The sequence below is a fragment of the Sinohyriopsis cumingii genome, chromosome 19 (genome assembly GCF_028554795.1).
Source record: "Sinohyriopsis cumingii isolate HCF-2022 chromosome 19, ASM2855479v2, whole genome shotgun sequence".
Lineage (NCBI taxonomy): Eukaryota > Metazoa > Mollusca > Bivalvia > Unionida > Unionidae > Sinohyriopsis > Sinohyriopsis cumingii.
Window position 1 is genome coordinate 53,795,629 of NC_142979.1, and position 13,792 is coordinate 53,809,420.

At 34.5% G+C, this 13,792-nt stretch overlaps 1 protein-coding gene across 1 annotated transcript in view; it reads right to left on the minus strand.

Annotated features, from left to right (window-relative positions):
- The window catches only part of LOC149775720 (uncharacterized), a 149,621-nt gene that overhangs the window by 119,791 nt on the left and 16,038 nt on the right, over nucleotides 1-13,792 (minus strand). Inside the window, exon 2 of the mRNA XM_089944021.1 lies at nucleotides 6,756-6,924. Coding sequence (XP_089800147.1) covers nucleotides 6,756-6,924 — 169 coding nt within the window. The remainder of the gene's footprint in view (nucleotides 1-6,755; nucleotides 6,925-13,792) is intronic.

Sequence of the window (13,792 nt, forward strand, 5' to 3'; positions counted from 1 at the left end):
GTACCAAAGACAAGCATTTACCATTACCACACTGTAGTACCAAAGACAAGCATTTACAATTACCACACTGTAGTACCAAAGACAAGCATTTACAATTACCACACTATAATACTAAAGATAAGTATTCTGCATCACCATACTGTAGTACCAAAGAGAAGCATTTACCATTACCACACTGTAGTACCAAAGACAAGCATTTACAATTACCACACTACAGTACCAAAGACAAGCATTTACAATTACCACACTATAATACTAAAGATAAGTATTCTGCATTACCACACTGTAGTACCAAAGACAAGCATTTACAATTACCACACTGTAATACTAAAGGTAAGTATTTTGCATTACCATACTGTAGTACCAAAGACAAGCATTTACAATTACCACACTGTAATACTAAAGATAAGTATTTTGCATTACCATACTGTAGTACCAAAGACAAGCATTTACAATTACCACACTGTAATACTAAAGATAAGTATTCTGCATTACCACACTGTAGTACCAAAGACAAGCATTTACAATTACCACACTATAATACTAAAGATAAGTATTCTGCATTACCACACTGTGGTACCAAAGACAAGCATTTACAATTACCACACTATAATACTAAAGATAAGTATTCTGCATCACCATACTGTAGTACCAAAGACAAGCATTTACCATTACCACACTGTAGTACCAAAGACAAGCATTTACAATTACCACACTGTAGTACCAAAGACAAGCATTTACAATTACCACACTATAATACTAAAGATAAGTATTCTGCATCACCATACTGTAGTACCAAAGAGAAGCATTTACCATTACCACACTGTAGTACCAAAGACAAGCATTTACAATTACCACACTACAGTACCAAAGACAAGCATTTACAATTACCACACTATAATACTAAAGATAAGTATTCTGCATTACCACACTGTAGTACCAAAGACAAGCATTTACAATTACCACACTGTAATACTAAAGGTAAGTATTTTGCATTACCATACTGTAGTACCAAAGACAAGCATTTACAATTACCACACTGTAATACTAAAGATAAGTATTTTGCATTACCATACTGTAGTACCAAAGACAAGCATTTACAATTACCACACTGTAATACTAAAGATAAGTATTCTGCATTACCACACTGTAGTACCAAAGACAAGCATTTACAATTACCACACTATAATACTAAAGATAAGTATTCTGCATTACCACACTGTGGTACCAAAGACAAGCATTTACAATTACCACACTATAATACTAAAGATAAGTATTCTGCATCACCATACTGTAGTACCAAAGACAAGCATTTACCATTACCACACTGTAGTACCAAAGACAAGCATTTACAATTACCACACTGTAGTACCAAAGACAAGCATTTACAATTACCACACTATAATACTAAAGATAAGTATTCTGCATCACCATACTGTAGTACCAAAGAGAAGCATTTACCATTACCACACTGTAGTACCAAAGACAAGCATTTACAATTACCACACTATAATACTAAAGATAAGTATTCTGCATTACCATACTGTAGTACCAAAGATAAGCATTTACCATTAGCATATTTTAGTACGAAAGATAAGCACTTAGCATACCACACTGTTGTACCAAAGACAATCATTAAGCATTACCACACTTTAGCATGAAAGACAAGCATTTACCATTACCACACTGTAGTAAAAAAAGATAATGCATTTAGTATTACCACACTGTAATACCAAAGAGAAGCATTTAGCATTACCACTGTAGTACCAAAGGCAAGTATTTAGCAGTATCACACTTTAGTACCAAATACAAGCATTTAGCATTACCACACTTCAGGACCAAAGCCAAGCATTTAGCAGTAACACACTGTAGTACCAAAGACAAGCATGTACCATTACCACACTGTAATAAAAAAGATATGCATTTAGCATTACAACACTGTAGTACCAAAGACAAGCACTTACCATTACCAAACTATAGTTTTAAAAAAAATCCTTCAGCATTACCACACTGTAGTACCAAAGACAAGCATTTAGCATTACCACACTACTGTACTGAAGAGAAGCATAGAGCACTGTAGTACTAGAACAAGCATTTAGTATTACCACACTGTTATACCAAAAACTAGCATTTAGCATTACCACACTGTAGTAAAAAAGATATGCATTTAGCATTACCACAATGTAGTACTCGGACAAGCATTTAACAATACCACTGTTGTACCAAACATGCAATAAACATCTCTTTGTACACACGACTGTTTATTACAGTCACTTTGCACACAATTTCATGTACATTAGAACCATTTCCAGATAGCAGTAATTATATGTAAATTTTCTGCATTGAAAATTTAAATATCTAACTCTTTTAAAATGTTGTACTAAAAATGCAACAAAGAGAAAACACCTGTAAGTATTCACTGCTTGCACCTAGTTATCTTGTTGGCATCATGGTATCACAACATATATGGAATACCTACGATTACTGAAGTACATCTCACTGTTCTGGATTACAGACACCACTACAGTGAACCCAATTAATGTCTACCCATATGATAAAGTCACAGAGCCAATGCTTTAAAATATTTCAAATAATAGTACAGCGGTATCTGTGTTGATGGAAGTGACTTTATATATTGACCTTTTTTTTGCTGCTGTACTAATATTGCTTCTTCTAATTGATGGATCAAGTGTGTACACCCTACTCAACTATCGATCTGTTATTGTTCAATCTAAGGTAGGGGGTCGCATCTTTAGGGTGACAAAACAATTCACTGGTCTGGGTTGCTGTCATAAAACAAACTATGGATTACTGGCAGATAAATCCAAAGATTGCAACTAAAGCAACAGACTAAAACAACTAGCTTGCTGATGATTGCAACTAAAGCAATGGACCAAAAAACAACTAGCTTGTTGATGATTGCAACTAAAGCAACAGACCCAAAAACTAGGTTGTGGATGATTGCAACTAAAGCAATGGACTAAAACAACTAGTTTGCTGATAATTTCAACTAAAGCAACAGACCAAAACAACTAGCTTGTTGATGATTGCAACTAAAGCAGTGGACTAAAACAATCATTTTGCTGATGACTGCAACTAAAGCAGTGGACTAAAACAACTAGCTGGCGGATGACTGCAACTAAAGCAATGGACTAAAACAACTAGCTTGCTGATGATTGCAACTAAAGCAACAGACCAAAAACAACTAGCTTGTTGATGATTGCAACGAAAGCAATGGACCAAAAAACAACTAGCTTGCTGATAATTGCAACTAAACCTATGGACCAAAAATCAACTAGCTGGCTGATGATTGCAACTAAAGCAAGGGACTAAAACAACCAGCTTGCTAATGACTGCAACTAAAGCAACAGACTAAAACAACTAGCTTGTTGATGATTGCAACTAAAGCAACGGACTAAGACAACTGGGCGGCTGAAGACTGCAACTAAAGCAATGGACTAAAACAACTAGCTTGTTGATGATTGCAACTAAAGCAATGGACTAAAACAACTAGCTTGCTGATGACTGCAACTAAAGCAATGGACTAAAACAACTAGCTGGCTGATGAATGCAACTAAAGCAATGGACTAAAATAACTAGCTTGTTGATGACTGCAACTAAAGCAAGGGACTAAAACAACTAGCTGGCTGACGATTGCACCTAAAGCAATGGACTAAAACAACTAGCTGGCTGATGACTGCAAATAAAGCAATGGACTACAACAACTAGCTGGCTGATGATTGCAAATAAAGCAAAGGACTACAACAACTAGCTTGTTGATGACTGCAACTAAAACAATGGACTGAAACAACTAGCTTGTTGATGACTGCACCTAAAGCAATGGACTAAAACAACTAGCTGGCTGATGATTGCAAATAAAGCAATGGACTAAAACAACTAGCTGGCTGATGATTTCAAATAAAGCAAAGGACTACAACAACTAGCTTGTTGATGACTGCAACTAAAGCAACGGATTAAAACAACTAGCTCGCTGATGATTGCAACTAAAGCAATGGACTGAAACAACTAGCTTGTTGATGATTGCAACTAAAGCAACGGATTAAAACAACTAGCTTGCTGATGATTGCAACTAAAGCAACGGATTAAAACAATTAGCTGGCTGATGATTGCAACTAAAGTAATGGACTAAAATAACTAGCTGGTTGATGATTGCAACTAAAGCAATGGACAAAAACAACCAGCTGGCTGATGGTTGCAACTAAAGCAGGATGTGCTATGAGTAATTATTGTAGGTATATGTTAAGTGTGATGCAAAACAAGAGGTGTAATGACTCGGGCTACTGTTGGGTCTATGTTAACTATCACGCCAATCAGGATATGCAGTGAGTATTGTGGGTCTATGTTAAGTGTGATGCCAATCAGGATATGCAATGAGTTTTTATTGTAGGTCTATGTTGAAGTGTGATTCTAATCAGGATATGCAGTGAGTATTGTAGGTCCATGTTAAGTGTAATGCTGATCAGGATATGCAATGAGTATTATAGGTCTATGTTAAGTGTGATGCTGATCAGGATATGCAACAAGTATTGTAGGTCTATGTTAAGTGTGATGCTGATCAGGATAAGCAATGAGTATTGTAGGTCTATGTTAAGTGTGATGCTGATCAGGATATGCAATGAGTATTGTAGGTCTATGTTAAGTGTGATGCCAATCAGAATATGCAATGAATATTTAGGTCTATGTTTAGTGTGATGCTGATCGGGATATGCAATGAGTATTGTAGGTCTATGTTAAGTATAATGCTGTCAGGATATGCAGTGAGTATTGTAGGTCTATGTTAAGTATAATGCCGATCAGGATATGCAATGAGTATTTATTGTAGGTCTATGTTGAAGTGTGATTCTAATCAGGATATGCAATGAGCATTGTAGGTCCATGTTAAGTATAATGCCGATCAGGATATGCAATGAGTATTTATTGTAGGTCTATGTTGAAGTGTGATTCTAATCAGGATATGCAATGAGCATTGTAGGTCCATGTTAAGTGTAATGCTATCAGGATATGCAATGAGTATTGTAGGTCTATGTTAAGTGTGATGCTGATCAGGATATGCAGCAAGTATTGTAGGTCTATGTTAAGTGTGATGCTGATCAGGATATGAAATGAGTATTGTAGGTCTATGTTAAGTGTGATGCTGATCAGGATATGCAATGAGTATTGTAGGTCTACTTTAAGTGTGATGCCAATCAGAATATGCAATGAATATTTAGGTCTATGTTTAGTGTGATGCTGATCAGGATATGCAATGAGTATTGTAGGTCTATGTTAAGTGTAATGCTATCAGGATATGCAGTGAGTATTGTAGGTCTATCTTAAGTAAAATGCTGATCAGGATATGCAGTGAGTATTGTAGGTCTATGTTAAGTATAATGCTGTCAGGATATGCAATGAGTATTGCAGGTCTATGTTAAGTGTGATGCTATCAGGATATGCAATGAGTATTGTAGGTCTATGTTAAAGTGTAATGCTGATCAGGGTATGCAATGGGTATTGTAGGTCTATGTTAAGTATAATGCTATCAGGATATGCAATGAGTATTGTAGGACTATGTTTAGTGTGATGCTGATCAGGATATGCAATGAGTATTGTAGGTCTATGTTAAGTGTAATGCTATCAGGATATGCAGTGAGTATTGTAGGTCTATGTTAAGTGTAATGCCGATCAGGATAAGCAGTGAGTATTGTAGGTCTATGTTAAGTATAATGCTATCAGGATATGCAATATGTATTCTAGGACTATGTTTAGTGTGATGCTGATCAGGATATGCAATGAGTATTGTAGGTCTATGTTAAGTATAATGCTATCAGGTTATGCAATGAGTATTGTAGGTCTATGTTAAGTGTAATGCTATCAGGATAAGCAATGAGTATTGTAGGTCTATATTAAGTGTGATGCTATCAGGATATGCAATGAGTATTGTAGGTCTATGTTAAGTGTGATGCTATCAGGATATGCAATGAGTATTGTAGGTCTATGTTAAGTGTAATGCTATCAGGATATGCAGTGAGTATTGTAGGTCTATGTTAAGTGTAATGCCTATCAGGATATGCAATGAGTATTGTAGGTCTATGTTAAGTGTAATGCCTATCAGGATATGCAATGAGTATTGTAGGTCTATATTAAGCATAATGCTATCAGGATATGCAATGAGTATTGTAGGTCTATGTTAAGTGTAATGCTATCAGGATATGCAGTGAGTATTGTAGGTCTATGTTGAAGTGTGATTCTAATCAGGATATGCAATGAGTATTGTAGGTCTATGTTAAGTATAATGCTATCAGGATATGCAATGAGTGTTGTAGGTCTATGTTAAGTATAATGCTATCAGGATAATCTATGAGTAAGTATTGTAGGTCTATGTTAAGTGTGGTGTTAATCAATAAGTATTGTACATCTATGTTAAATCTCAAGTTACTCTGCAACCTTGGACTAGAGAGTCATGAATTATATTTATTTTAAACTTCATGTTATAAAGAAAATATGTACACAGAAAATATAAAAGCTTTAATTGTATGTGTATAACAACTTATCAACTTGGTGACTAAAAGAACTGGATACTAAGGGTAAAACATGCATAGATTTTGCCCATTATATCTAAGATTTTGCTGAAAGTGTTGCAGTGCTGAAAATGTCATACTTTTTTTTCATTTAAAGAAGTCAGTCATGGAACATAATTTTTTTTCCTGTCCCAAGTTGTATGTCCACTACAGTAAGGGCATCAAGGGATTTTATACCTGGTGACCTGTAAGGCCAAACAGACGTTCTTTTAATATGGGATCCTTTGTGTTCCATAGTGCAAGAGCTAGACACAATCGGCATTCCCTATCTGTAATTCCAAATAATCCGTCCTCACCCCACCTATATGCACGAGATCTGGCATGGTCATGTGGAAAGTAATCCCAACTGAAACAAGACAAAAACAAAACATGATGAGGATGGAATTTAAACTGTATTTCTCTTACACTGAATGCATACTGATGTATCCTACAGGGCTCAAAATGAATGCTAATCTAGCTGACATCCTGTGGTTAGTGATTTTGCCATCAGATCACAAAAACACAGCCATTGCTAATCTGTTGGAATGGTGAAAATTATCTCCAATAGCTATCACTAATTATGAGTTGGCATTCCCTTTAGTGCCTAAATTATCAGTTTATTATGGTTACTGATTAACTACCAACATCATGCACTTAACTAAGTACCGTATAATAAATGCTCACATTACAAATGCACCGGTGTTAAATCTCCACCAAAACTGCAGAAAGTTAATGAAAACAAGAGGGAGTGCAATCACAAATCTGAAGAGACCAAAAAAGATTGAAACATGCTAGGAAAATGAATAAAAATTGACTGAAGTATGACGCAGGAAAGGCTATGATGTAGTGCACTTTCTAGACTGAGTATTCAAATGGGCAGGGTAATTCATTCGAGTCTTGTTGACGAAATACATTGTTTCGAGTTGATATTAATGAATAATAAATGTTGAATTAGAAACCAAACTAACGACCAGTGAAATTTAAGCACTATCAGTAAAAGTTTTATTTTGTGGTCAACCTGTAGGTTAGCAAAAATAAAATTATAACTTGAGCCCTGCATCTTATCAATGAACTTCATTTGCTAATTATTAGCATGAACTGAAATTAACACTAGCAAATGTTGAATTCCGCTGCTGAATTTTCCAGGTCATCTGGTTTTCCCTTTTGTATACATGGCTGAAAGTTAACTAAGCTTATGGTATGGCCCGGCATTCACTGACCTTCATGCATTGTCTGTGAACATTTCCACCATTTACATCTCCAAAATTTCTTAACAAATTTTGATCTAAATCTGTGGGATTGGTTTATATGATCTGTTCGCCAATGTTGAGATTTCTGTGATATCCCCAGTTACAGTTTCTTTGAATGGCAACCACTGGAAATTGTATTTCTGACATTTCATCCATAACTCCTTGTTGTTATTATTGTTAGCCAATACAGCATAGGCAATGGATTTACCCGACTGCCACTAAATGTTATGAAAGAACTTTTCCTTCTTTGTCCAGTGTAAATTAGACAACCAATGCAACTTTTTGCTATAACTGTAATTTTTTGTCGGGAAAGTTATAATAAATACTTAATATCCAAGTTTGTTCTAAGTTTGCATGAATGTCTCTCTGAACATGTTCTAATAGAGTGGGTTTATTTTATTCTCTAGCAACCACTTTGTTTCCTGAGTAACCAGATGGGCAATGTATTATCAACATCCTTTCCAAAACCACAAGACCTGCTTAAATATAATTTTGCAGGAATGTTATCTTAACACAATTTCCAACCAGAACTGTATTTTTGGTCAGCATGCAAGGAACATTTTAGCTCCTATTTCAAGCAGGAAGAAAATATGATTCTATCATCCATTCTATCATCATATATGTCTTAGCCAATCTAAACCAAATTTTCAGGGATAAAAAAATTGACATTTTCTTCCCAAGTTTTATACAGGTTGAGCTTTATCGGCCTTGTAACCCACTTTTTTGTCTTCCAAAGTAACAGACAAAAAAATGTCTTTCAACCAAAATTACTTGATGAATTTTTGCCATACCAGTACAAAGAATCCTCATTATAGAACAATGGTTGTCATCCATGAAATAAAATCATTTTATACAAAAAAATCAATTCTATAACATTATGTTGCCAAATAAATATAAAATGTTGTGATTGACAAATGTGGAATAGCTATCATCTTAATCAAATTTACATTATATTGTTAATTTCACTAACAGAAGATATTAAATTTGTTCCCCATGTTAGCAATCACAAGCAATGTCACACAATGTCAGACTGCAGGACTAGTCACAATTAACTGTAGATCTGGGCATGTATTAAAAAAGGTCAGTACTGAAACCTTACGAAGCTTCCTGCATGAACATCTATGGATACAGAATGACTGAAAATCCATTTAGTTTTGCTGTTAGTAGACTGTAAAAGTGTCCATCAGTATTGGCAAACTCAAAATGAACATCAAGTCAATGTTACTTTACACTGACACCAATGTTGCATTACTGTTAAGTGATAAATGTGAAATTAAATGGCATCATTTTCTTTTGGCAGACAGATACACATTTTAACTAAAAAATAGACATTGAAACCTGAAAATAAACCATGGCTGATATTATTCATTATTTTGTTGTTTGTTTTTAAGGCTTGCAAGTTAACATTATGTACATGTAATTTTCAAGTACAAATATTGGCAGACAAGAATTGTGAATGGTATATTATACACTCACACCATGCTTAAAAGAAGTTATTTCTTCTGTGCAGAAACCACAGTTTGTCTTTCAGTAACAGTTACACTGACATTTGTACCCCAGGCAAGACTAGCTTCTTCCTTACCTAAACAGTTTGGTCCAGATCAGTGATGTAGAAATATAACTAATGTTACTGTGCAAAGACCATTTAGCCTATTTCAGTAAGTGACCTTGTTCTTTCATCTTTTGACCCCCAAATCAATAGGCTTCTTCTCTGCCACAAGTGCCACCCAAAGGTTTGGCTGAGGTATATGATGTAGAAAAAATGTTAATGTGTAGAAACCATTTTTATTCTTTCAGTCACAGTAACCTTAAGACACCAACAAATCCATAGGGTTCTCACTCCAAGTGCAAGCCAACACAAAATCTTATAACTAGATGATCTAGATTATAGTGCAGAAACCATTTTTCTTCTTTCAATGACCTTGAGAGTGATCTTCCTTATCATAATTGAAAACCATTAACAAAGGTGGAGAAATCACATTATCATGCAGAAACCATTAGTCTTCTTGAAGTCATGCCTGCCTTTACCTTTGAGCTTAGAGTTTAAAATCACTAGGGTTCTTCCTTACCCTAAGTGCAAACCATCCACAATGTTTGGTAACTACGTAGAGAAGGTATTATATGATAACCTAAACAGTGAAAGATGGACAGTTGGGCAATATCATGACATGCTCTGCCTTATGGCTGGAGTATAAAAATGGAAAAATGGTTTCTCAATGCAATATTACAAAATACAAAATTTTTAGAAATTTTAAATCCACATAATCTATTGTAGTAATGTTCATATTAAATCTCTTGTCTCTCCGTCTGCAAACTGGAGTTCTTGAAATCATGAACAGTTCATGAACTTGATGAACTATTCTTGAACTGAACATGAAACATTCTTGAAATCGTTTTTTGGCTATTCAAGAACTACAGTTCTTGAATAGCTAATGAATATCAAACAAATGAAGTACAATTCAAGAATATGTCAAGAACAGTTAATGCACTGAAATGAATTAAACTAGTTCATAAAAAACTCATGAATAGTTCTTGACAGAATTCTGGACCATGTCAGAAACAGTTAAGAACTAAAAGAATGGCAAATAAATTCATGCAAAAATAGCTGAAATGTTTATGATAATATTTGGAAACAAATCAGGAATAGTGCACAGACAAGTTGCAGCTGAAATAACTGAAAAATTAATAAAAAGTTATGTTCATCTGATTTTGAATACAGCATCATTAAATGAAAGAGACTATTTTTGTCATAAACTTAACCTTTTAAACTGCAAGCTCACTCCCTGTTTTCAATATTACTTAAAATGAAATGTTCTAGAAAATTATAAATCCAGAGGATGTCTGAAAAGATAACAACAGGAACAACAATCTAATATGTAATTCTGTATGGCCTTAGAGTTAGCAAATAATGGAATCAGAAAGTAATATTATAACCATGCAACTCGTGCTTTGTGATTCTCACATACATGCAAAGTAACCCCTAGCACATGATACTGTCTTATAATTCCTATTTAAAGATGGAATGCCCATGATGAATGTCATTTTTGCAACCATAAGTCTCTGATGGTTGATTAGGCAGGGAGTTTGTTCAAATGAAGACTAAAGTGTCAACAAGTTTTTCTGCAGCAACTGCATCAACAAATGGTGAGGTTTTTACTGAAAACAGACGTGTTCCACCTGTTAGTCCTGACAGTCACATATTCAGTTCTCTTTCAAATCAATGAATAACAGCATAGACTTTGTATTCTGACTTGAGCAACACAAAGTATCTAATAACTCTTATTTTACTGCATAAAACTGCAAATTCATTTTTGTATCCTTGAATAATCCTATGAATAAAATTTTGCACAATCAGCAGTTATTCTGTCCACCTTTCTCACCTCTTGTAAACTGATCACTTCAAGCTATTCCCAGATTTCATTATTAAGCTGATTCTGTTTAAAGATTTCTTTAGCACCACAAACAGCACAACTGTTTGCTTCCAACTGTACATTTTACCTTGAGTCAACCCGTTTCTACAGATACAGGCTTGTGCTTGCCTCTATCTCATTGCCTGTTTCAATACATTGCCAGTTCCATGCACTGACTGCAGAAGCATGGAGTTTGTGTCCTCAAACAGCTCCAAGCCCACAAGGGTCCCCAAAGTTTAATGTAGGACACCAAATGAACACCGACATTATGGACATTAAGGCCACAAGAACCATCTCCATACAGATTCTGGAAAGATGAGTAGAATGTATCCAAAAAAGTTTCTGCTCTTTCTAAAGAAGATGTAGCTATCTTATCTCCAAGCCAAATATATATTACTTCAGATAAACATGCCAGGTTACTCATGTTTTCCTCTTCTAGAAATCCACTGAGGCAATGAATGGCATACTATAAAAGCCAAGCTTGTAATTCCGTTGCTTTAAAATGATTGTAATGTTTTTCAAGGTCATGTGGCAATCTTTCAATGCTGCTTGGTGGTTTTATATTTTTCATTCTACCTGAAATAGCTTTAAGATCTTTACCAATAAAATACTTATTTTTTCTTTCTGTTGGGGAAAACCATTTAGTTAGCAAAGTCTTGGTGATTCCAAGAAGGACTCCATGCATGTAATCTGGCACAGTTCCCTTAACAAATCCTTTGCAATGTATTTTATCCCTTCCTGTTTGCATATGTGAAATCACTTCCTGATGGTTTCTATATTCATACTTGGATTCTTTACTTCTGTATGGATAACACCTTGCAGTTCCATTTCCTTGCTTTACAACCATTCCTGAATCTTGACAAGCAATGCCGGCTTTTGATCCATTAAAATTTGTCATATAAAGCATCTCTGCCTTTGCTGGGAGATCAGCAATCCCACAAACAATTGCTAGTTTTACACTGATAAAACTCTCATCATTTAGTTTAACATCGACTTCATTTTTGTATAAATTGTTCATGAATTCAATGAAAACAGTCAGGTACTGCCTAAACGGTGGCTTCCTCTTTCCTTGCCATACGCATATTGTCACAGGCAAATCTTAATTTTGGACTCAATTCATTTATGGCCGGAACAATCAGCCATAACTGTATCTTAGATGATGAGTATAAACACACTCCATCAGTGTTAAAAATGGCTGTAAGATTGTTAGAATTTTTTTAAAAGAAATTCTTGATCACTCAATAACTTTCTATATGCTTTTCCATTTGTAATGTCTGTTATGATGTCGTAAACTTTATTCTTGTATAAAAATGCTTTACATTTCTCAACGTCTTCACAAATTCCTGAAAAAATATTAAAAATGTTTAAAAAAACTGAAACACATTTTGAGAAGTCTGCATTCTTGTGTAGCATTCTAGAAGCCCCCAAGTTAAAAATGACAATGTCATAATCCTAAGTAATAGCTGATTTTTTAAAAGTATTATTCAGTCATACAACCGCAGTAATCCTGAAATGGTATCTTGAACACTAAGGGTTCCACGGGGACTGGAACCCTTACAACAATCTCCTGCACCCCCTTTCTTCAGTTAGTATTTTCTATAAAAAAAAGAGGCCAAAGGCATCATTTTTTGAGGCCAGATTATCACCCTTTTTCTTGGACAATTTCGGTACAACACTCACCCTTTCCTGAAATTTTCAATGGGTTCTTTTGCACATTAGATATTTATAAACTACAGTAAAAAGTAGTTATTGATAAATCTTTTGAGACTTGTATGTATGTGTGAATTTTAAAGTAAAATATAGGCCAATTCTAAATTACATCTACATTGGACACACATTTCCATCTGCACAGCAAATAGTGGGTAATTTATGAAAGTGAGACAGTCAACATTCTTTTAATACATTCTGAAAATGTATAAGATTTGAAAAATGATTGGAGTCATTTCTTTTTCATTTTCACTTCATGAGAGACACATCTGTTGACCTCATCCATACAATCCAAATAAAATAAAATAAAAAGTTACACTGTTATGAAATTCAGGACTAGCAAACCAAGATTCATGAACTAAAGTGAATTATGGTTTATAACCATAAAATGACTGAAACCTCAATGGACTTCATTTTTTTTTCTGCTGAAAAAGACTGCATCATGGAGGCTAAAATAATGTTGGAAACTCTTTTGAAGCAGCCAGATTTAACAACAGAGATGGTGATGAAAGAGATGGGGATAGAAAATTTAGATCTAATGAAAGGTAAAATTACCAAGGAATTTAAATTCAAGACATTTCATTGCCAGTAAAATAAATGAACAGATAGATTTTTTAAATCAAAGTTATCAATATACATTTGCCTCAGCAATATTATGAAAACCTGAAAATTTGATGTAATGTGTCAGATCCCCTTTTTAAATATAAATGAATTTTCTGTTTACTTAAATGAACTTAAGAATCATTATACAGGTATATTAAAAATATTAAACGTTATTAAATTGATGATTATGAAACTTGGTAAATTAAACACAATCAAAGGATTTTGTTCATAAACAGTAAAGGTTGACAATTTTCTTGATCATTTG